The sequence below is a fragment of the Anguilla anguilla genome, chromosome 4 (genome assembly GCF_013347855.1).
Source record: "Anguilla anguilla isolate fAngAng1 chromosome 4, fAngAng1.pri, whole genome shotgun sequence".
In the NCBI taxonomy this organism is placed as follows: Eukaryota; Metazoa; Chordata; class Actinopteri; order Anguilliformes; family Anguillidae; genus Anguilla; species Anguilla anguilla.
In genome coordinates, this window is record NC_049204.1 from 8,847,700 (window position 1) to 8,873,065 (window position 25,366).

Consider the following 25,366-nt stretch of genomic DNA (forward strand, 5'->3'; position numbering starts at 1 on the left):
TCCAAGACCATGGGGCTGATCCACGGCGTTCTGCCTTAACCAAATGAATGACTCTACTGTACATGTTTAAGTGAGATCACGCCCTAACAACTTGGCTGGATGGCATACAGTATATGCAGCCTTGTGCCTAATATATACCTTCTTAGACCAGTGGTCCCACTCGCCGGACTCATTCACCAGAAACTCAAAGATGGTCTCCTCCCCCTGGGTTTTAGGGAGCTCCAGAGGTGCCGAGTGGGCCCGAAGGAAGGTCTCCATTTTGGCACGGTCCTCCAGCTCCAGCAGGGCGCCCACGGACCACATGACTGCAAACACAAAGAGTCGGGCCACGTGCTGCTGGGCCGTCTGCTTCTCCTCCACGGGCGGAAGCAGACCCTGCAAGCAGCAGTCCTCCATTAATATCCCCATCCCTAATATCAACTCATGCCAAGTTTACATTTTGTTCAAATGTTGTTCAGCCTTAAAGTTGCGATTGGGTACTGAGGAAAAAATAGTATTTTATGTGGGGTGGCTACTTGGTATTTTGATTTTCCGGCTAGCTATTGGGGTTCTTGCTACAGAGTAGCATATTAATGTTTCCCCTGCATTGTTTTAACAATTTTATGTTATGTAGCTGCATTGAGGGCAGGGCCTTTTTCTCTGCCTACCACCAAATCTTGTGGCAAATAAGCACTGTTCTAGGCCAATGAACAAAACAAATCTAACCACAGAAACAAGCATATTTTTCCACTGTAGAACTAAAGGCAGTCTTCTTCAGCCCCAGTAGATCATTTCGGAGATCAAACATAAATCATTCTCTGGCAGAAGAGGAAAATGTGGCTGCTGACTTACTTGCAAAAGATCAATGGCCTGTTTGATGTACATGCACTCCAGGATGTACATTTTTGGTGACAGAGTGGTGGAAACAAAGTTCATTAAATCCTGCAGGAAGAAAAGAGAGGTTACCACCAATGACTGTTTCCAGTTCAATGACATTGTGATTCTGTGATAATCATGCTGGTGTCTAGCAGGAGTGGCAATCATTTCTAATGATTCTATTTAGGAGACAGATCTTGTTCAAGGCCAGTGTTTCTCTGTAATATCATCAGCCAAAACAGTTTCAGCAATAAGGTAATAAATAAATCCATTCAAATACTCAGAGAAGTGATGTACTTCAAATCCAGATATTTCTGATTTCTTGTCTACAGCAAGGTTTTATAGAAAACAATAAATAGAAGATTCAATAAAACAAAATAGCTTTGGCCCAGCAGGGTTCAGGTCAACGTCCATCTGTGAAAGCAAGCTGGGGAAAATTGACGGGGCGAATTCCTGAAAGGAATAAGGAGTAATGGGTAATAAATACAGGGCAGAGTAAGGCAAGAGGTAAAGAGAAAGGCTTTCTGACCTGGAAGATGCTGCTAAAGCAGCCCCACAGCGTGTCGGCCTGTGAGGAAGGCAGTGTCTGTAGCCAGGCTTGAAGGATGGGCTGCCAGTCCAGAACAGAGGAGCTCATGAACACCATGCCGTTACGAGAGACGGTGGCCGGCGAGGCATTGTCGATGTTGTGCGGCTCAAAGACCACTTTGCAGTTGGGCGCCATGGGGATCCGGTCCCCGTTGGCAAGGGTCAGGGTCTTGTTGTCGTCCAGGACCGAGTTCAGGTTTTCAATCCAAATAGCATCCACTGGACCATCCAGCACAATCCATATGTGCTCCCCCTGAAAAACAATGGCATGTTATTCTAAATAAGAAATGATTAATTGATGAGACATTACAATGATGAGAGTATACTTACTGTAACCACACAGAATGAAAACTGTCTTCGCATACTGTCTTGGAGTATCCCTATGTATGCTAGTTTTTGTTCCAGCTAATCTGTTTCATTTAGGTGAATTCTTGTTCCTTAAACAGATTTTAACACAACGTTGATTCAGCTCATTACCATTTGCTTTGTCCTTCAACTCCTCATTTTCCACATAAGGAAATACAATGACCTTTGAGGCGTTTGGTTGATACAATGTTCTGAATTGTTTAGTTTCAAATCAAATGTGGTTGAGTAAAGAGCCAAAACAACAACAAAATGTTTCACTGTCACAATACTTTTGCATATAACTACAGCAGGAAGTAGGCTTTTGATTGCAGCTACCTTCTTAGCCTTCAGAGTCTTCCTCCACAGAGTGGAGAACACCCCGTCCGTCCAATCATTGGTGGCCACATCCAGCGTGCCGAACATTTGGGAGGCAGTGATGGCCTTGGGGTTCATCCTCATCTCCTTGTGTGGGACGCCGCAGTCAGACATGGCTTTCATCAGTGTGTGGATGCAGGTGGTTTTCCCAGCTCCACTGGGGCCCAGCGTCATCATGCCTGGACACGGAGGGAACAAGAACCCTTTTCACGTTCTGAGGCATCAATCTGCCACCTTCAAAAGATTTGGTAAACTGTGCTTCCCCTTGCTGGAACAGGGTGGCAGTAAGCCTTCAGTCTTTATAGTTCAACTCACATTGCAATTCCTTCATCCATTCCTTAACCCCCACCCACCATCGCCAGGAAACAGTCACCAATGATGGTCAATCTACCACGTCACCATTCTTTTCTTTTGCATCAATTTCTGGCACAAGGCGGTGGTGTCCGTGGTTACTGACCGTGCCGGACGCGCTGGGTCTCATAGAGCTGCACCAGCTTCAGCACCCAGGGCTGGTGGGCAATGAGCCCGGCGTCCTCCGTCTGCTTCTGTATGGCAGCCTCCAGGTCAGGGTAGCCAGCCTTGTCCAGGACGATGCCGGGAAACAGGTCGTTGATCAAGCTCATAAAAAGCGGCTCGTCCTCATCCACCTGAAGAGAAGAGGGAACAGGTATTAAGAGATCAGGTCTAATGAGGAAACCTATCTTTGCCCTTCCATAGCATGTAGCATAAATGCGCACAATCATAATTGATGCACGTTTCCAACGAGATTTGTTGAAAAGCAGGTTGGGTGGGGGGGGGGGGGGGTCTGTCTCTTTCTCAGAGGGCAGGGCCAAAGAATGTTATGTTTTTCAAAATGTTTTAACAGCACTGCGAACATTGAGAAGGCTACTGCTGCTCTAATTTATGTTCTTGATAACCCATGCAGACTTATTCCAGTAGATGCATACGTCAGTACAAACTGATACATCTATTGGCAAGTGAATTATAAAACCTTATGGTAAGGTCAACTCATGTCAAGACCTAAATCTGACACTCACTATAGTACACAGCTGTACTTCACAGAAGGTGTGAAGAAGTGCCTAAGAATGACTGTCTACCCTAAATCAGAGAGAAGGTGCAATTGCTTCTTTCTTGAGCCATAATAATCACACTTCCTATATTTCTTGATGAATAATCTTGTCTGTTTTGAAATCTCATGATTTGCTTTGGTACCATGAACCATTTTGGTATGGAAAGTTAATTGCAACTACTTTTTCATTAACCGGTTAACATTATCTGTAAAATGTCAGATTTTTGTAACCATACTAATGTGACATAATTTAGAAACAAAGGTGTTTACTACTCAGATCAATATGGGGCAGCAGTGTAGTGTAATGGGTAAGGTGTTGGTCTTGTAACCTTGAGCAAGGTACTTAACCTGCATTGCTTCAGTATACATCCAGCTGTATAAATGGATATGTAAATAAATGCAATGTAAATGCTATGTAAAAACATTGTGTAAGTCGCTCTGGATAAGAGCATCTGCTAAATGCCTGTAATGTAATGTAATGTAATATGGTAGTGTGGTGGGGTTCACCAGAAGCTGTTGAGTAGCAGTTTAACTGTACCAATTTAGAGAGGTTCATGTCTCGCAGCACCCTCATCACCACCGTCTTCTCCAGCTCCGTGGGGTTGGACCTCTTCACAGCACCCAATGTCCTCAGCACAGAAAGGATGTTCCGCAGGCCAAAGTCATAATGGACCTGGGGAAGAGTGGAACTGTGGGTAGGATGTGGGGTTTGAAATCCAGGGAGTCGTGGGAACAAATCCTCGGGAATCTTTAACTGTGGATTTTACCACATGTGAACATTAATCTGGAGTCTTTGGGAAAATGTCATACATCAGCCTTGATTATATTACTCTGTTGAAAAGCATCAGATACGTAATGCAGTTTTCACAAGATAATTGATCATTTTGATATTAGTAATGTAATTATTGCTAAAATAAATATGTGCACACCAACCTTTTGTTAGACAAATGGTCAAAATGGATAAGCAGCTGTGTTATGTCTCACATTTAAATTGTCTACATTTCTGATACAAATTCAAAAATCAATATTAGAAACACTGAAGGCATTTAAATGAGCTAGGTTTTCTGCAATGCATGTAACCTGCACTGAGGAAGTGTTTTTTTTGTTGTATCCACTTTGTGTTTCTGACAGTTCTGATGAAAATGTGAGGATGTTGGTTGTGTGAGACATACAGTGAGATTACGGGTCCACAAGAAAATATTAAATATCAGAAACTTACTTTCACCTCGCTCAGCAGGGTTAAGTACAGTAAAGGGACTGACCCCACTGTTCAGGGAAACTGACAGCAGCATAGAACAATGAACTGTAGAAGAACAAGTTCATTGACATAACACTGCAGTGACACTTGATCGCGTCAAGTTTTTCCCAAGCAATAACAAAGGATGACTCATATTTCCCAACAGCGCGATTAGAATTTTTAACTTTCTGACTGAATCTCGAGACTAAAAGCAAACCATTTTTTAAAACAGTGTCTCCACATCTTTTTCAATACATGCCAAAAATATCAGTCACTCTGACTACGAAGAGGAATGAATCTGCTTTGTTAGACGGCTTTCTGTAAAAAATCTCCCACAGGAGCACTGAAAACAAAACAAATAATACACCTCTGAAGGAAAAGACACTTTTCAACCTGTTCATTCGAAATCCTCTTGTGGAATGTTGCAAAAAGGGCTGTGGATATGAGATATGCCTTGTATACCTCCCCTATATCAATGAGATATTGAGAATTATTTCTGTTTTTTTTTAATCCCCATTGGCTGACAGCATATTTCTCCACTGGTGTTTCTCCATTGTGCTTCAAAGCTCATTATTCATCTGGCTCAACACTAAATACGTCCTCTAAGTTTTTTTTTTTTTTGACAAATCTAATATTTTTTTCTTTAACTGAACAACCCATGCTGTTTTATAAGTAAAACAAGACGGGTAAATAAGTGCATTAATTTACACAGAATCTTTTTTTAGACATACCATACCTGCTTAGACAGCTGCTCCTCACACAGCTTGTATAGAGTGTAGAACTTGCGGCTCAGCACCTGGTTGTCACGGAAGCCAGCACTGGCCAACTTCACCCTCATGATGATGGCCCTATCAGGGACCATCATGGCCACCGTGCGGAACTGGATCTTCAGATTCTCTGGCAGCTCCTGACGACCCGCGTAGCCCGGGTTCTGTCAGGGGAAAAGAGCAGTCTGATAGATGGACAGAACTGACCATTTTGAGAGTATCAGGGCTGTGCAGGGCTACCTCAGTCAAGCCTTACCATTTACATATTCATCACTGACACTAGTTACATGATGATATCTATCTTTTGTCACAACACAGAGCAGTAAAATTCCCTTTGCTCAAGCCTGTTTGAATTTTAAGAGTCAGCCAAAAGAACTGCTCCTAATGTCATATCAATTTAAAAACCCTTTCCACTTGAACTAAGATGCAATTTGAACTGTTCACAATGACCCCAATCCACCTTTGGCAAGTAGCTTTAATCTCCCTTTGCGTGTCAGCAAAGGCAATTTCTAGGTGACGGTTTCCCTCTAAACTCACTTCACTTTCTGTATGCCACAAAACACAAGAGACTTCAGATTTTTTGGATTGGGTCAGCTTGTGAATGTCAATTTCCTGTTGGTCGTTTGCAGCTATCTGAATGCAAAGAATGCACTGATCTGGAATTTGGTGTAAATAATATTTTATTTTTTATTTTACCACAGTTGTACAGTTAATTTGTAGCCTACTAATTTTACTCGATAACTGATTGTCTCAGGTAAGTAATACTGCTCGGTCAAAGTATACCATATACAAATAATCTGCCTAAGCTGTTTTTCTATTCTATTAGGATTCCACAAGCCTTTGCATTAATTTCCTTGAGTGTCTTTTAGGGTCATCAAAGTCAAAAACCAGCATCCATAATATTTTCAAATCCATTTACTTATTTTCCGGATTAGAGTCAAATGTTTTCCTGCCAAGCCAAAGGTTTTTTAAAACAAGAATGAGGTTTCAATGCGAAAAAGGAATCAATTACCAAAATTAGGCAGCAGGATAACAATCATTTAAAAATTACAACTGCAATGCCCAATGCAATCCCCCCAAAGAGGAGTCCCAAAACCCACTATAGCTTTTCTGCTTCCCTAAGCAGAGATATGAATAGTCTGGAGGGGGAATTTGATTAAATAAACAAAGAGAGGTTTCCTTTGGACCCCAGTAAACTCTTTTGAGTGTGTGCGGTGGTTACGTGATTGGAGACAACAGACAATCACTAATGCACAGAAAAATAAACAGGAGTGAATGTTCTATCAAATTAAGGTGAGGTGGTCCATCTTAGGGACTGAGATAGTCTCTGAGGAAAACAGACTTAGATGAGGACAGAAGATCCATTACTTATGCCTCCCCAGCTGTGGATGATCCATATTGTCATATAACTCATTGGGAATGTGCAAACACAACATACAGGGATTTGTGCGAAAAGCTGAATGCCCTCTGAATAATGATGTCTGCCTGGCTAATTGCTAAAGGAAAAATAAGGACAGTGTCTTGGAAAACTGATGGAGGTGTCAATCAACCCTATTTTTTAATGAAGAGTTGTAAAGGTCAAGGGTACACAGTCAAGGATGTGGTCACATACACTGAGAAGCATGCATGTTTCTTGATTAGGTATGGGCATATTACAAGATGGATAACTACATGTTTTGAGCATTGATGCAAGACACTGAATAATAATTGCCAAAGAGCATGAAAGAACAGATACCATAATTAAAAAACAATGTTTTACAGCAGATGTATTTATCTCCATTCATGTTGTCCATTGGACTGAAATCTGATTGAAGTCTCACATTTAATAACCTATGGAAACTGGATCTGATCATAAGCATTGCAACTCTAAGACTGATCAATATTGTGTCCGTTCTCACCATGGTCAGGAAGATCCCAAACTCCCGGTCCATGTCCACAATATCCCCATCCGTGAACACAAACTGGGCCTTCTTGTTCTTCTTACACTGCAGTACAATATAAATCTGCTGCGCTGCCACGGACAGCACTGGCAGCTCAATTCGATTGAACTCATCAAAGCAGCCCCAAGCGCCAGCCTGCGCCAAACCTGTAGACATAAGAGTTCACATTCAGTTTGATTTCACACTTATTTCCTGACAGGTCAATCTTGTCATTTGACATTACCCTTACTGAATTCTTTGCTAATTAACAAAGTTGTTTATATGAGTCCATTGTAGGCACTGAGTTTAAATTACATATAAATATATATAAATGAGAGGACTTACCTGGAATGGCAAAAGTAAATAAAGAAGCATAACACTATAGTACCTTTATAGATACGTCCCAGGCCTCGGTAGTCCATCTGGTCAGAGCAGTTGAAGACCACAACATATTTGCCCAGGCAGCGGCCCATGTCCTTTGTGGTCTCCGTCTTGCCAGTGCCTGCAGGCCCCGCTGGTGCCCCTCCCATGCTCATCCCCAGGGCCTGTGACAGGGTGATGTAGCACCTGCGCGAGACAGTTCAAGTTCAATTCAATTCAAGTTTATTTGTACTGTGAGGAACACTGTCACAAAGACACTTACCAGAAAAAGACAGTGAAACAGAAAGTTTGTGGCTTAAAGTGTTGTTGGGAAAGGGGCAGCAAATATATCTGTTCTGCACCAGGTAACATAACAGACTTACACACCAAAGGGAATTTTAGGAGGTAAATGTAGGACAAGCTGAAAGAATAGCAGGATTAAACAGTTGAATAGCCTCAATTTCTACAAAACAGGTCTTCTGGCCTGTTTGTTACCAGGAAAAAAAGTGTATACGCATGTCAGAAGACTGATAGATCCAAGTCTCATTAGACCCTGTTTTCAATGGAATTTAAGGAAAGAATTTGAAGGCTACGGTGTATGACTGAGCATACCCTGTTTAATTCCACTCTACAGCCAAAGAAAGGGGAAATGACAGAGTAAGGGAAGAGAAGGGTGTAATGGGTATACTGACTTTCATTCTGTTACAAGTCCTTTCTTTGCAAAACTTTCTTTGCAAAAGTAATTTTGCAAATGTACCCCCGACTTGTTTTGTCTTATGAAATAGCAGGGAGCTAGTTGAACAGAATGTCCTGAAAAGACCTACGGTAAATTTCAAGATGCCTGCCTTTGATTCATGCGTTTGTGACTTGGCAAAGCTAGTTTGCACCTGTGCTCTGGAGTTATGCTTGCGTTGATCACAAAAAGTGGATGACACAGTACATACACAGCAACACCTAAACCCATCTATTTTAGTGCTACAACATTTATGCACTTCATAAGACAAAATCAAATGGAATCTTGCAGAATTTTAGCCCATTCAAAGTGCCTACAATTTCTGTGTGGTAAACAGTCTTAAAGGGGCAGTTTACACAAAAATGAAATTAAGGTATGTTATCTGGAGTACTATCAATCCACCCAGATAGTTTCACAGAAATGTGTAGGGTTTTCTAGAGATCTGCTGCAGCCCAGCCCACCCACATACAACAGGCCATAAGGGACCAGTATTTTTGTGGCACTCAATGCGCAGAAAATTTATATTTGAATTTATATATTTATATTTTAAAAACTTTCCAAATATCAATCATTTGGTACATGAACATTTTTTTTAAGAATTTGTGTTTTCAGATTTATAGACTTTGTCTTTTATACGTTTAAAGCGGGTTTTTCAATATGCAACTTTCAGGATTCAACATGTTTAATCCTCGAAAAACTTCTAAGGCAGGCAGCAAAGAGCAATTACAACAGACTTGCTCCACTACAATTACACAACAACCAGGGATGATTTTGGAAATCAAAAGACCCCTTGGTTGTGGTAGTAACAGCGTCCAGGATACATTGGGGAGAAATACAAGAGGCAAACCTTTCATCAAAAGCTGCTTGGATGACCTTAAAATAACCTGGCAAGTGCTATGCTTCAGAATTCTATCCATTTAACACATGGAAGAAAATATTTACAAATCTAAAAGTACAAACTTTATTAATGAGAATTTTCTGTATAATCTTCAGAACAAACAACACTTTTGTGTTGACGTATCCGGAAACAGTGTATTTCTCAATGATTGAAGGTGAAGAATATCTTTTTCATACCTGTCAGTCAAAGGTGTGATGACCAATCTGTCAGTACAACCCAGGTACTCATTGCAGTAACTGAACTCCACATCTGTGATCTGGATGACACATCTGTCAACATCTTCGATGAAGTAGAAGCGGGACTGCTTCTGCCACTCAAAGTCGGCCGTTGAGCGAATGTTCATGCGCACCTAAGTAAACAGTGTAGAATCACCAAATCATCATTACTGGAAAGGGTAAAATGTTATCGTTATTCTAATTGACTGCTGTGTGTTTGAGTCGCTGCTACTGTCCGTGTATCTATCTGCTGCTTAGCCACTAGACATAACAGTTTCCCGTCATGTTTGTTTAGAACTTTGGTGTGTAGTCTATGTTGTGTGTTCTCTACAAAAAAAGTATGGCAGGAACTCACCAGGTCATCAAAAATGTCTTTCTGATGCACATGGATTGTGATCAGGGTCTCGTACTTTGTCCGTTCAATTTTGCTCAAGTCCCGAGTTGTCATATCAATCAGTTCATTCAGGATGTCTAAGAACTTCTGATTGGTGGTGTGCATGACCTGTTGTGAAAGGGTAAATTCATAGCAGTAAAACCTAATTGTCACAAAAAACAGAAGTGCCCAAAATAATAGACTCATGAGTCCTTTAAGGGCTATCCACTTTGGTGTAGTCATTGACTATTGAATCACAGTACCTGTTTAATTATTCCTTTTGTAGTGCAAATTGAATTCTAACTCTATAAAATGCACTCTAGTTGTGAGATGCATTGCTGAAGTAGAATCTAAACCCTGGCTGGTGTAAACCTAAGCAAGCAGATGTTCAGTTCAGCACCTTTTTGTCCACCTTGGCCACACTGAGAGCCTCCTCTGAGTCCCTGGTCCAGATCATCTGGATGCCTAGCAGGCCAACCTGGGCTGGGAAGACGGACTGAAACTCGACCAGCTTGAGCCCCGAGTCACTAATGGCCATGAACGCCTGGCGAATGATGCTGTGGATGGTCTTCCTCACCCCTTCGAGCAAGAGTCCGAGCCATGCCTCCACATTGCCCTGTAACAGACAGACAGAAGCCAGTTGGATCCTGTCCTGGAGGATGAGCAACGTCCCCCATCATGGTGCCAAGGAGTCACTGTTGGTCACCAGACTCAGTTAAATGCTCTCTGGACAGACAGAAAGTGTTCATCATCATATTTTTAAATGAGTGTTTTTAATGGGGTGTTGTAGACATGACAGACCTAGAAAGTGTTTGTATGTCAGTAGAGGATAAAATGAAGCTAAATGTCCAATGAGGAAACGTACTGTTAATGGACCTGGAGCATTTGTGATGATGTAATCGACAGGAAGTAAAAGAAGAGGAAGAAGGAAAAAATGCAAAAAGTATGGGGATTTATTGTGTCAACATGTGAAGTTTTTTGTGAATTCTGTCTATTTACATGAGGTCAGAACTCAGAAGGTACAGAAGTGAATATTTTTAAGGACTAAGAGTCTGTGGCCATTGTGGCTATTTCTGTAGGAAACCCTGAAAAGTGGTGCTGTATAGGTATGGGACATGCCGCCCCACCAAGGGGTAACTTGGCAGGATGGCATACCTGCCATCCCAATTGAATGTCCTAATGTGTAAAACCATAGAACTGAAAGACTTTCTTTTTCACATCACTGTAGAATATAGCTTTTTTTTATTACTACTTTACTAATTTATACACACATTCTGTGAAGTATTCCCTTCTACTGGAAGTCATTTCTGCTTGGTTCTGCTGCAGAGTCGTATCTACTGAAGACCCAAACTGTGTACAGAACGCTTTACCATGCCTCACGTTGTATACCTGTGCTAGAACTGGTTCTGTCAGCTCCACAGTCTCCCCTTCCTGGGACTGGAAGCTTAGGATCTGATCGTAGTTTTTGTCATGAAAACCAACCCGGTTCACATTGTCAAAGAGACTCAGCAGGTGAGCCTGTGCAGAACAAGGGCAAATCATTCACCTGTTAGATGAACAGCAGTACTCTTATGAATCTGTTTATATTTAACACCACATTGAAAATGATACAAAATAAAAAATGTCCATTGAAATGTATTAGGAGACACTCCTCTATAACAATATCATTTCATTTGCACATTGTTTGAAATGGAAAATATCCAGACTGTATTATTTAACGCAATATAAATGCCTTAGTATTCCATTATATAGTAAAAAAATAACTGCAATAATTCTTACAATTCTTTTACAATTCCGGTCTTCCTACTGATAAACTATTTCAGCTATTCTAAGGAAATTATTATAAATCAGGCCCGCCTCATTTATCAGTTTCTTCATTCAAAATTCCAGATACAATTATTACAAATTAAGTGCAACCTAACAGAATTACACATAATACCTTAACATACATGTCTGTCCATGTTATACTGCATTTTACAATGATACAGTTATAGACGAATAATCTAGTCATAAGGAACAACACAAGACTTAGCCATGGATTACACCAATACACGTTTTCCTAACAGACATGTAAGGGATTCAGATTGTTTACAATACAGTCATAGTAACTCTAGCAAGTTTGCTCAAGGTCATTAGCAGGTTCCTGTACCTGGATGGTGTGGGAGTCTGAGGCCTGGCCCAGGATCTCAAGCAGGGCAGGATCAGAGACAAAGAAAAAGCGAGGGAAGACCAGCCTCTTTTTCTCCAGGTACCCAGTCAGAGACTTCTGGCAGACCTCCAGCTGCTCCAGCAGATGAGGCAAAAGCTGCGCCAGGGTTTCGTCCCCCACGCAGCACTGGACCATGTTGGGAATCTCGTGGGCCCGCTGCATGATCTTCTGCCATGACTTGTCAATGTTCTGGAACCTTTTGGCTTCCTACATGATGGAAGTTGGATGGAAAATTTAATTTTTTTCCTTTTTATTTTGTGGAATTAAGCACATTGCCGACTTGATGTCATGTGAAAAATGTTAACTATTGACTTCAAAACTATACCTACATCTGTAATTATTATTGTTTGTTTGGCTGACACCTCTTGCCGCCCTCTTACAGAGCCAGCCTGCAGCCTTACATCAGTTTTTGCAAAAACGACTTCCCCAAAAACATTCAAATAAATGTTCACTCTATCCACAGGAGGAGAAAATCAACCATGACTTGTTATTGTCTGCCATATAAGCACGGTATGTCATTATGTTATGTTTTGGTATAAATTGTGGATGCCATGTTTTAATTAGTGACTGGCAGATTGACAAATGATTTTTATTGGGCTCCACCCAGGTCCCATAATGCAGCAGACCTGGGGTAGCTGCTTGGCGATGTCCCCTCCCACAAACACAGCCTCAAGGTAGATCCACAGGTTCTGTACGGTCAGCCATTTCTCGATGATCTCTGTAGTGTTGGACAGCTTCTGAACCCATTGCTGAATTGACGGCTTGAAGGGTGCATTATACCTGGAACAGCAGAAAAAACAACATTAGCTAACAGGACGTTTAGTTTTCACAATGCCTATTAGAACAGCTCACAGCAGGAAGTGATTTTTCGAAAATTGGGGGAGGCGCAGCCTGATATAAAATGTCCTCTGTGTTGAAATTCAGAAAGTGCTCTTCTCACTTTATTCATGCATTATATTGGATTGCAAGGATAGGATAAGCTTTATTCCTTATTTTCAACTGTTTCCTTAAGCCCATCTGAGGGGAATTTGATACTCGCCACATTACATATTACATATATTTACATATTTACATTATATATATACCATTACATTATTCACTGTACGTTTTACATTATTAAAAGTGAAGTGGAGAGAAAGAAATCTTTGTTCACCTGTTGCTCATGAGTGAGGCCAGTACCATCAAGCTGTCCTCCATGAGGGACACCTTCTCGGCCATGTCAGAGCCCTTCAGCAGTAGGTCTCCACGACTCTTGAACGACGCGAAGGTGAACATGTGGCCACTCCACTCTCCGACCACGGCCTTCAGCTTGGCCTCGATGTCCTTCTCCTTCACTGCACTGATGCAGATGTCCTGCCCAGGAGAAACGTCTCAATTCAAACTTACAGCGTACCGTATACCACACTTCACGAAAATAATTGAACTGGTGTTAAAAATGTATGTTACAGTTGTCCTGTGTTATGCCACCAGTTAAAAACCAAGGGTTAAAGGTAATAATATTTTGGGGACAATCGTATCTCAAGAATATTCTCTGAAAACTTTGAAAATGATGTGAAAATAGCCTGTAGCACCTTTAACCTGAAACATTTACTGGTATATTTCTTGTGCGGGGCTACACCCAAGCCTTGTTTTTAAAAGATTTAAATTTGGGGCCGAGTGACACTAGGTGGAACCTACAGAGCTTGTTATAATTTACCTACAATGAAAACATGCAAATAAATAAATAACAAAAATGTAAAAATAATATTACCTTGAATTTAAATGATGGGTGAAATTTGAAAATTAGTTTTATGTTCCAAAAAAAAAAAAAAAAATAATAATAATAATACGTACAGAGGTAAATTGTGCTGTACCATCACTTTTAGCCCATTTAATATCAGGCAGGTTATTAAAATGAATCTTATTTCGCCATAATTTAATCATTTTCCCTTAATAACTATGTAAAAGCAGTGCTTGGCAGTTTAATTGAACTCCTTTCAGAAGGCGTCTACACATTTCCCTAAAATTTCTATTAAAATTTTATATGTGTGTTACACAATTTCCACGCAAGCTAGAAACGTGAGTGACAGGATGATGTCACACCTCGATGTCCTCTTTGCTCTTGAGCAGCGGAGCCTCCATGATGTTCCTGAGAGCGAAGTTCTCTGAGTCCACGTCGAAGCTGTGTCCCGTGAGCTCCGAGAGCCGCTGCCAATGTCTGGGCATCATCGCCTGAGAGGACGACACGTTTTTGGGGTACACAGTCGATATACCGTACATGATTTACAGGTAATTAGCTTTCAGGTTCAAGACATGAAGATTTTTGATGTGCTGCCACAGTAGTTCATCATAAAAAATATGCAGAAATACAAAGTAGACATATTAATGCACTAATTAAACAATAAATAATACCACAATAAAATTAAAGCTTTCACCCAAGAAAATGCAAGGACTATCCTGTTGACTGAAACTCTCCTTTCCTTGATGTCACAATAGCCAGTTGCATGGTGCAATTCTCCCAGCTGCACTCTCCACCAGTGCAGAGAGGACTGAATTTGCAGACTATGGAGTATATCAATACCAGCGCTTTGGTTGAACTTTTACCCAAGAGGCCAGATGTACTCAGTTCTGAAAAGAAACAGACCCCTCAAGCTGCACTCACCTTGTTGGCCATCATGTCCAATAGAGGACAGGTCTCACTGAAGTCATCAATCTTCTTCTTCAAATCGTTAAATGCCTGCCACTCCTTTAGGGCTTTGGGAAGCTTCCGGATTCTTCAAAAAAAATGAAAATCATTACTAAACTATTCCCAAATTCCCTGATAAAAATAGCTGAGATTATTTGGAATGCAAGAGCAGAGCATCGAACAGGAGAATATCTTAAAAAATATACCGATTCTGGAAATCCTGGAGTTCATTGTTGACCTTCTCTATGTCAAGATCGCTCCACTGTATGTCGTAGTAGCCACTGACACTTTCGATGACAGAGTTGTAGAGGCTGTAAAGCTTCGACAGAAGAGAGAGCTCACGCTTGATTCTCTGAAGGTCAGGATACTCTGCAGAAGACAGAGGAAAAGCGCACCCATCAAGGACTCACCAATTGTCCCATTTATAACTGCATACTGGTTGAATATATATATATATATATATATATATATATATATATATATATATATATATATATATACATATATATATATGTATATACAGAGCACAGGCTCCGCAAACTTGCGAACCACAGGTGCATTTAGTTTGAATTTACTATAACTTTTTTGTTTCTTTGCCATCATGTTTTGTTCAATACCACTATTTATACCTTTACCTTCAGTTTGGTGTGTTATTAGTGCTGCATATCCAACACAACTAATATGTTCATTGCTCATATCTGTAAGGTAAAGTGCCATTTGATAAATTTCAAGGTAAGCCTACCCAGGTGTCCTTTAGGCCCTTGCAATGCACAGTATCTTTGATTGGTCTGAATTCACGCAACACCTAAAACTTGTTTTAGGATGGGAGCTGCACTCACTGCTCTACAGGACATGTACCTTTCACAGTGAGTCCAAAGAGCTCCTCCCCCCCGGAATAGGTGACGTACTTCCTCCACAGTTCATCGAATTTGGCCTGGAAGGCCTGCAGCCGATCACTGGCTTCACTTGGAGCCATGCCCTCCACCCCAGGGCCACTGAAAATAATATTTTTCATTCCACACTGAAGAAATAACTGAACCGCAACAGCGGGGCCAGCCCGACAAATGCAAATGTCTGTGACTGAGTGAGTGAGTGAGTGATGAAGTTACACCATTGGTCGGCTGAATTATGAAGTCACACCATTGGTCGGCCGATCCAGCCATATACTAGGTTTTGACCTGGTCTTGTTGCATGTGTAATAGATACAACAAAACAACATTGTTCGTATCTCGCTACATTATTTCCGATAACCAAAGGTGGCAGCAAATCCCTGCAACAAACAGTGGGTGCACTGCCATTTGAATCACTGCTCTGTAGTGATTGCTCTGTAGCTTCATTATCACAGGATTAATGACAGCCAGGATCACAAATGCACACATTTCAGTGTCGAATGTGCCAGAATTATATTCATTTTCTCAAATATCAACCACCAATATGAATCAACTTTGCTCATTAGTCATTTACAGGTCTAACATCATTGGTGTCACAAGCCTTTTCTTACATAAGAGGTTAAATGAGCACACATCCCAAATGAGAACTATACATGCTACATTTTTATACACTATTCACCTGATATTCTAATGGGCTTACCGTTCATCATAATCAGAATAAAAGGTCTGCACAGATGTTTGAAAAGTCTCCACACCAGCCAGCAAGTCTGCCTTCATCTTGGGCTGAATGCTTACCAGGGTATTCTGAGTTTGCATTACCTGTAAAAAAAAAAAAAAAAAAATAGAAAAAAAAGAAGTTGTTTGTATTTCACTTCATATGTATGTGCTTAGAGGTTTGTGTAGCTTATGGATTCATGAAAATGACTCACCTACTTGCTACTCACCATAAAATTTTTTCCCTTAAATAAATGGGGGATGGAAAGCCAATCCCAAAAGATTTGATTCTCGATTCCATTCTGCCAATTCCCAAAATCCATTCTAATATTTACCAGAATTGGAGAGGCCAGATGTAGACTTGATTCTAACTCCTAAATTCAAGATTTAATATATCTTAAGATTAAGTTATTAATTCATTTTGATAGGTCTGTACTTGGGATGTGAAAAATGATCCTGTCTATACATGTCTATCTATGTCTATCCGTCTCTGTTTGTTCAACCTAAAAATGACCTGTACTGTACCTGTATTAGGAGAGGAAAAATGAACATAGGTTTTCATTTTTATTCTCACAGCTTAAACCGGAAGTTGTATGAACGAAAGAAAATGGCAGTTTTCTAACCTAATGACGAATGCCATCGCAGCTGTTGTGCTGCACCAAACCACTGATTTTCTAACACGAACATATTGTGACGTTTTCAGCAAGAGACAGCTTTTGAGCCGTTGCACTCATTTACTAACCCCCCCCAAAAATGCGTCTTTAGACAAGCACTGCAAGAGTAGAACTGACTGTTAGCACATTAATACCCAACTTGCAGCCTATAATGCAAATCTGATACACAACAAAGCACAGAATCTAACTGGCTATTTCTCTGTCTAGTATTTCTCTGGACTAGTTACATCAACACAAGGAAGTCGTTTGTGACCATTAAACTATACACAACAATATTGTCCTGCTCTTTCTTGGTAGTGGTTCATATGAAGTGGTGCCTCACATGAGGGGGCATGCAAATTTAGCCTACATGATTGAACTGGAGCTCATTCCCCTCACCAGTGTGTTCAGGTTCTTCCAGGCATAGGCCAGACCGTCCACCCTCTCATTCCCGTCACTGAAGGACAGCTCGTGCCGGTTGAGCAGGGCAAAGGACTCCTCCACGGGGCCAATGGTCCTGTCGATCCTGATCTCCTCCTCCCGCACCTCCCGAAGAGCCGCCATGGCCTCCCTCACGTCCTCTAGGTCTTTAATGGGCCGCTGGAGTCGCTTGCTGACGCCGTCCACGAACGAGTAGATCACGGCCATGTCAGCCAAGGCCTGCCGGTTCAGTGCTGCCCCGAACGCACGCTTCCAGGCACGGCACTCCTGGATCAGGGAGATCTTGAGGAGTTCGGTGTCGAATCGAACCGAGCCCACAGTGCACCAAGCTGGCAGTTCCTCAATCTGGGCCTCCAGTTTCTTCAAAGGAAGACAACAGTAGGAGGTTAGAAGTCCATTTATCAATTGAAGTGATGTATCATAAAAGAGACTGTTGTGGCAAAGGCTGAACTGAGGCCTAACCTGAATACAGTATTCTCCCTGAACTTTAACCTAATATTAAGGTTTTACTTCATGTCCAATGTGGTGTAAAGAGCCAAAAAACTAAAATTGTTTTTTTTGCATTTAACTGTATATCTACTTAAAATGAGGAAAATCCATGCATATCGATAACTTAATTTTCTAGGTACAGCAGGTTGCACAATGAGGATCATTTCAAGGGATTGCAGCAATTTATGACAGACAGGATATGCTCACAGAGTAAGAGCTGATCTGAGAACTAAACTCTGGAAGTGATGGATTGGTCTCCAGGAATTCTTTCACCTGCTCCTCAGGATCCTAAGAAGAAAAAAAAACAATACTGGTCACTGAGAAGGTCACTTAAAACTTCTTAAATTCATAACATGGCTTTAATAATTGGGAGGGGCCAGGCAGAGATGGAGCCCCCAGAGACCACAGTCCATCTACCAAGCATAAATAAAAAATAAAAGGTTGGGGGATTGTTGATACTGACCATATTACATTCCTTGTTTACATGTATTTCTGTATATCCGTGACAGAACATTTGAGCTGCAGCATTTATTACAAACTTGAATACACACCCACTTACACATAATGGTCTTGTTGCATAGACAAAATAGTTTGTATGATACCATGTGTGAGTGCATTTTAACTGCAGTATTTGAAATGCGCATGCCTGTGGAACTACCAACCGCAGCCATCACAGCTCTGAATTTGAACTTGTGGAGTTCATTTATGCACCAGAGTGTGGTGCCATAATCATATGAAACATATTACATTAGACCAGGGTTATGAGTCAAGAATTCAAAAATTGCACTGTAAACTGTACAACTCAGAATCAACTGAAATTAAAACAACCTCAGGTCAAAACCTAGTATATGGCTGGACCTAACACACTTCATCCGGCCGACCAATGGTGTAACTTCATAACTCGGCCAACCAATGGTGTAACTTCATCACTCAGTCACTCAGTCACAGACATTCGCGTTTGTAGGGCTGGCCCCGCTGTTGCGGTCTAGCCAAAAATCAGCAAAAACAAAAGAGACAGGGTCAAGACATCCATTTTTCATCCAATCTTCATCCATCTAAAGAAAAGTTCTATCTATTATCTTTTGCTCAAAAGACATTTTTAGAGCAGATTAGCAGCTATCATACATCACATCCAGGCACTCACCTGGTGCCAGAGCGTGGAGAAATGGGAAAATTCCTCCAGTACGTCTCCGGCATCGGCCTTAAGTGAGGACACAATGGAGCCCAGCTGGACGACGGCTTTGGTGACATCCTTGTGCTCGCTCAGCTGCCTGTCCAGCGGCTTCAGCACAATCTGCTTGGTAGGCAGGCTGTCGTCCCCAGCGTCCCTCACGGCCAGCTGTTCTGCCTGGGACAATGGAGGTAAAGGCTCAGCAGAGTGAGGGCCAGATTGCTGTTTCTTTTAGAGATAAATGTAGGACATTTCCATAAGATTGTCTCATTTTATTATCAGGTCTCAACCGTTACTTCCCAATGATATCTAATCCAGACCTGCAAATTAGCAATGAGTTCACTTGAACTCAATCCCGAATATAACTGTCATCAGACGTTACACGATGTGACATTGTGCACCTTGACAGGAACGTGCGTATACCTGCAGCTGTTTGTGATGAAGATGGGAAAATGTCCACAATGGAATGTCCTTTGCCATGGATAGTGTTGTGTTCACAACTCTGTTGAGAATACTCTAGAAAGCAAATAGCAAGCAAGATGACTCATATTTAATCACATAAAAAACTATGGAGGAATATAGAAAAAAAAGTATATTATCTCAGATTCAATTCTAAAAAAAATATAACCCATGATCCAGGTTTACTGGAAAGTGAATTGAAAATGCACATTTAGTACACTAACTGGGATTTAGTTCAGAAAAAGTGTATATGAGGCATACTTTTATAAACTTATTTTTCTAAGGAAAATGATATGGATCGACAGAGCTACAGTACCTGAATGTCCTCCAGGCTGGGTCTCATGACAATGTTGGGGATGGCCAGCTGGATAGTAGCCCTGAAGAGGGGTGGCTGGATGGTTGGCCTGGTTAGCTGGGAGGATGCCTTATACTTAGAGCTGGCATTATGGAGGCGTCGCCTTAGGGAGTCCAGTGACAACTTTGTAGCTGGGAAAATTAGGACACCGATGATCTACTGGGGAGAATGTCCTACACTAGCTTTGCAGAACTGTTCTGGGGAATGCTCCAGAGTCATCCTGTCTTTCCTCACCTTTGACCAGGGCATCTGTATTTCTTTGGCATAGCTGCCCCATCATCGTGTAGAATCTGCAGGGAAGGCAGGCCTGGCATCGCGTCTTCTGCTTGGCATCAGGGTGCAGGCACTGGAAAGAGCCCTAGACAACAGAAAACAGGGCTGTTCCAAAACCAATTGGTTTATTGGTTGATATGCCTACCCTCAAAGAAGCAACGTTGACCGACCTCCAAGTTTACAGTTTCCGCTGGTTTCATCTTCCTCTTGAGGTCTTCGATCATCTCGTACACGGATCTCTCCACCTGCTTGCTTTGACTTTGGTAAAAACCGCACAAGCAACAAATGTAATACAGTACATCGTACAAAAAAAGTGAATAATGAGGCCTTGTACACGAGGACCGATAAACATATAGAATATGACATATGGGTCTCTATTTCCCAGCTGGCGCATGGCGTGCTACAAGCCGTTGCCCTGGCAAAATGGTATTTTCGCCGTCCACATCTGTAAAATTAGGAAACAATTCACACAGTATGTCGGGAGTTCGGACAATCTCGTGTTCCGTAACAAGCTCTCAAATGATCTCAAACACAGCCCTGCTATAAGATTTCAATATCTGAAACAGCAGGTGAGTCGTGAGGATCCGTCCGTTTAAAAAAAAAAATTTCTCCAACATTCTAGAAGAGTGCATTCTTAGAAGTGAGGCTTACATGCTGAGTGTCTCCCCGGCGCTCCTCACTGTGACCTCAGCCTGGCTCTGGAAGTCATGGACCTGGATGGGCTCTTCCTCAGGCAACACCAGCAGGGGTGTGGAGGACATCGCCTGCAGGGTCCTCTCAATGCGGCACTCCAGAGTGTCCCTCGCCACCTTTCCTACCTGCTCCAGCTCCTGTAGTGCGCTGTAAACATTCTCTATGACTATCACAAAAAAAGGAAAAAAAGAGAGGATTCATTGCTGCAGATTAGGTTATTAGGCCTGGCTATTAGCAAAACTGGCTGATCTGAACATAACTTGTGAGTAGCCAGTAGTTGTTAATGTCATATCAACAGGACCTTTTTGGATAGGTATGAAAACAATATAATTACAATAGAGGGAAATCTATTCTGGATCTGGTGCTAGGAAATGCCAGAATTTACAGCACAGAGTTAGTGGAGCCACTTGGGACAAGTAATGATTCCGCTTATCCTGAGCAGGGTCGCGGGGGGTGCTGGAGCCTAATCCTGGCGTGCATTGGGTGAGAGGCACGAATACACCCTGGACAGGCCGCCAATCTATCGCAGGGCACACACGCCATTCACTCACACACTCATACCTATGGACAATTTAGAGTCTCCAATTAGCCTACCTGCATGTCTTTGGACTGTGGGAGGAAACCGGAGTACCCGGAGGAAACCCATGCGGACATGGGGAGAACATGCAAACTCCACACAGAAAGGCCCCAAGCCGAGATTCGAACCCACGACCTTCTTGCCGTGAGGCGACAGTACACCACTGTGCCGCCCTGTCCATGTATATGTAATATGAAATGGTCTCACATCTTTCTGTGTTGAGAGAGGTCCAGGAGAGCACGGTCAGTCCAGGAGAGAGGGCATCCTCGATGTGGCTGACGAAGGGCTGCATAAGAGGCTGGAGGAGGGCAGGGACCTTGTTGTGGACCTCCTGAAAATCTCGCAACATCTCCTGCAATCTGAGAAAGAACATGTCTTCTGTATGCATTTGCAAAAGAATTAGTTTTTTTTTGTCTTTCTAGAACGCTCTAGATTTCACAGTTTTTCATTGTACTTTTAGGAAATTTACTTCATATCTAATGACATATGCATCGACCTGCTCTGCTGACTTGCCTATTAAGAAATCTATTTGCTTGGACTGTTGACCAGTGGTGGTTGCTGGGCAGAAACTTCCATTTAAACTACAAAAAAACAAAGCACTACAGCAAATTAACTTGCACAGGAGGAATAAGATGATGATGAATATGAATATACAATCCCAGACAAAAAATGTGTTTGTTTTGTAGTACGTTTTGAACTTTGTTTTGAGTGCAAGGGACTTCGTTTTTGCGTCCAAATTCTTGCTCTCTGTGTTATATTATGGTGGGCAGATTTGGGACGTAACAGATGGGAGGAAATAAGCTGTGTGTTCACCTGCCAGTTGATTTAGATCGTCGGCATACTTAATTAAATGAATGAAAACAGGTTGAGACCAATGATCAGGTTAAAGGGAAGTTTTACATCCCATCTGTTTTCATCTCAACAGCTGCCACTGCTATTCATGCTATTCAGAATGAGTTTTACCACCTGCCACCATTCACCTTCATTGAAATCCTCTGCCCTATGGTTCATACATAGCGCCCTCATTTCTAGAATGAGAAAGTAAAACAATTCTCATGCTTGGCTGTACATTCAGTGATGTAAACTGTTATTTTTTCAGATGTGCATTCTGTAAAAACAAGAATTGTTGTTATCACAGCAATTACATTGTACTGTACTTTAGTCATATTGGCAACAGTCCACTGCCTAAGAGCTAACCCCACCCATAATGATTAAGAGGACGATGACACCCATTTTTTGAAATCATACATCTATTGAGGAGGTCCACACATAGTTGAGTGAAACAAAATCTCAGGCTAAAACCCTGGTTAGGCAGGTGTACTATGGCTGATGAGAATAGAACCTATGAGAATATATAGCAGGAAGAATTCAAAATAGTTCACAGAAATTCAGGGAATATCTGACACGGTTTCTGTAGTCCTTTTAATAGCAAATGCCCTTACTCAGATACATTCTAAATGTTTATGTTTAGGTTTATTTTTATATGATATACAACATCAGACCTGGCTCAAATACATATTTGTTTTGTATTCAAATACATTTCTGTGCTCTGTTGATCTTGCCTGGGGTAACTGAGTCTGCCAATATGACCAGAAGGCGGGGTTTGCACTTTTTGAGAGTATTTCATTGGTTCCAATACACCAGACAAGATCAGCAAAGTGCAGAAAAGTATTTGAATCCAAAGCAAATACGTGTTTGTCCCAGGTCTGGACTCCACACTGGTTTAAGACCAGTACTTCAGCAGCACTTCTAAACTGGGATTTTATGCTTAGTCCAACCTGCATTCGCATGTCATGCATCGCAGTCACAGTCACAGTCCCCACAGTCCCAGCTCTCCACTCACTTGACATGCAGGGCCTTCAGCTGAGCTTCATTAGAGCACATGTTGAGGATCACTTCTGGAACCTCAAAGCCCAACTTGTGCATGTATTTGGCTTCATGTAGTAACTCGGGAACAAGAGGGTCCAGATTGACATACAGGTCCTAAGGAGGGAAACGCAGACTGATTAATGATCTGTTATTAATTAACTAAATAACAAACTCATACTGATGCTCAGATATGGAGGGCACATACGTGGGACACTATCTGGGAAAGTGGATGAAATCAGAAAATAGGATATAGCCAGCAAGCACACATGACCTCAGGATAATGGGTGAGTTAACTGCATTTTGGAACATCATTTAGCTCTACCCATCTTATATTCTTTCAATGCAATCAGATTATACAGCTAAACATTTAAAGAAGCAATTCAAGTTAAACATCAAGGGCACAATGACAGTGTCCCACATGGAAATCAAACCTACAACCTTGACATTGCAAGTCCACTTCCTTAACCATTATTCTACACTACCATTATATCCCGCCCTCAGAAGATAGCACAAGCACATTCTGCTAAGAGAATAATTTTTTTCTATCCCCAAAATCAGAGTTCTCTGTGTAACAGAACAGAGGCAACGATGTGAGACAAATGGTTAATCAAAGCTTATTGCACCCAACAAAATATTTTCCTTAGAAAACTGGTGGTCTGTGTGGTTACGTGAATGCATCATCTTGTTTCTTCTGTAGATTATGGGGTTTTATTTATGGCAGTTGCATTCTTGTACCCTTGGCAGCAGCACGTTTTCCTCTCACTGTACCTTGGTTTCAGCGTGTCTGACGAGCAGCGAAGCATTCAGAGCAACCCGTCCCATTTCCACCGCTTGACACCAGCCCCGATGATACAGCAGTTCATACTCCATCAGCACTGCCGCCATCTTGTTATAGCTTCGAATGATTTTCTTAATCTCAGGGACCTGACCAGCCAGAAAAGCAGCCTTGAGTCCTCCGCACGTTTATTTTACGAAAACAGAAGAGGCCTTGAGGTCTCTTCTCATACTGCGTGTGAGGAATAAACTCTTTTACAGTTTTTTTTACATTTGTGTTCATGCAACTGTGGATGCTTTCAGAGGGACATTACACGAAAAAAAAACCCCACCTGATTATTGAAAGTTGCATTGTTTTGAAATATAAAAAAATGAATTACTGTTATTGTAAAGAATTTTGTTAGAATTATTAAAATTGATTTTATTGGTTAAATACTAACACATTATTAGCAAACTCAAATTTAAACTTAAAACTAAACTATTAATGAATTTAAACCAAAATATTACTGATATATTTGATCTTTGCAATAATATTAAAAGCATGTGAGTCATAATTGTGTTATTAATAGAATACTAACATTACATACATTTCCAATTTTCTACTTTTCACCAAGCATGATGGTATTGCTTGGTGACATGAAGACAGAATGGGTACCCTATCATTTCTATACGATTAACTTTTTAGTGTGGCGAGTATTCTGGTGCAAAATGGTTGCCGTGCATCACCCAGGTGGGTGTTACACATTGGAGGAGGCTGAAGTGAGCTTCCCTCCTTAACTGCAAAGCACTCATATGATCATCATCCTCCACAACTGCTTAAAAATTCTGTGTTTAGAAATACCTTTAGTATATCCATTTTATTTTTCAGGACCTTCATGGGTGATTCAATCTTTCTGAACAGTTGACGTGACCACATTATCTTCCCGGCAACCTGTGGTAAAACATGTCATGAGGATATCTGTTGCCAAAAAAATAAGAATGATTTTATATCTCCAAAAAAGCAAAATCTTACATTTCAGTTATCTACTTTTTGAGGTATTGGTATAATTTCCTTTATAGTTCCTTGAACATTGACAACTAAATTTGTTGGTGACATTCATTTGTAATACATGGCCAACAGACCCATAGACAAGGAAGCAAATAGTAAACATGCTGTCACCCACCAATGGGTGGGGTACAATTACTTGATGCCTTACCTTGGTGGTATGAATACAGTAAAGCTAAGCTTTTAATGAATAAACAATAGACTAATTTATTCTAACCAGACTGAAGATTTAATTAGATTCTTGAACAGCTAATTTTTCATTTGCACAGCCTCCTTGTTTAATTAAAATAAAACTGTTCCCTGTTTACCTTAAATAATTAAAAGTGTAGAATCATTCACGTAAGCTAAACAGTAC

The 25,366-nt window shown here is 41.3% G+C and overlaps 1 protein-coding gene across 2 annotated transcripts in view; it reads right to left on the bottom strand.

Moving 5' to 3' along the window:
* dnah5l (dynein, axonemal, heavy chain 5 like) overlaps window positions 1-25,366 on the bottom strand; it is a 62,321-nt gene that overhangs the window by 26,923 nt on the left and 10,032 nt on the right. For both annotated transcript variants that reach the window (XM_035412861.1, XM_035412862.1), the window contains exons 18-50: window positions 24,808-24,897; window positions 23,961-24,116; window positions 23,167-23,306; window positions 21,531-21,682; window positions 20,705-20,912; window positions 20,224-20,311; window positions 20,015-20,138; window positions 19,742-19,911; window positions 19,390-19,482; window positions 18,940-19,143; window positions 18,003-18,083; window positions 17,265-17,666; window positions 16,199-16,317; window positions 15,467-15,603; window positions 14,815-14,977; window positions 14,585-14,696; window positions 14,026-14,154; window positions 13,097-13,296; window positions 12,570-12,723; window positions 11,884-12,150; window positions 11,124-11,252; window positions 10,135-10,350; window positions 9,717-9,863; window positions 9,323-9,495; window positions 7,544-7,722; window positions 7,135-7,322; window positions 5,206-5,400; window positions 3,771-3,905; window positions 2,621-2,810; window positions 2,125-2,342; window positions 1,385-1,696; window positions 832-921; window positions 139-375 (exon numbers count right to left, since the gene is read on the bottom strand). In XM_035412861.1, the coding sequence (XP_035268752.1) occupies window positions 139-375; window positions 832-921; window positions 1,385-1,696; window positions 2,125-2,342; window positions 2,621-2,810; window positions 3,771-3,905; window positions 5,206-5,400; window positions 7,135-7,322; window positions 7,544-7,722; window positions 9,323-9,495; window positions 9,717-9,863; window positions 10,135-10,350; window positions 11,124-11,252; window positions 11,884-12,150; window positions 12,570-12,723; window positions 13,097-13,296; window positions 14,026-14,154; window positions 14,585-14,696; window positions 14,815-14,977; window positions 15,467-15,603; window positions 16,199-16,317; window positions 17,265-17,666; window positions 18,003-18,083; window positions 18,940-19,143; window positions 19,390-19,482; window positions 19,742-19,911; window positions 20,015-20,138; window positions 20,224-20,311; window positions 20,705-20,912; window positions 21,531-21,682; window positions 23,167-23,306; window positions 23,961-24,116; window positions 24,808-24,897 (5,598 nt within the window). The remainder of the gene's footprint in view (window positions 1-138; window positions 376-831; window positions 922-1,384; window positions 1,697-2,124; window positions 2,343-2,620; window positions 2,811-3,770; window positions 3,906-5,205; window positions 5,401-7,134; window positions 7,323-7,543; window positions 7,723-9,322; window positions 9,496-9,716; window positions 9,864-10,134; window positions 10,351-11,123; window positions 11,253-11,883; window positions 12,151-12,569; window positions 12,724-13,096; window positions 13,297-14,025; window positions 14,155-14,584; window positions 14,697-14,814; window positions 14,978-15,466; window positions 15,604-16,198; window positions 16,318-17,264; window positions 17,667-18,002; window positions 18,084-18,939; window positions 19,144-19,389; window positions 19,483-19,741; window positions 19,912-20,014; window positions 20,139-20,223; window positions 20,312-20,704; window positions 20,913-21,530; window positions 21,683-23,166; window positions 23,307-23,960; window positions 24,117-24,807; window positions 24,898-25,366) is intronic.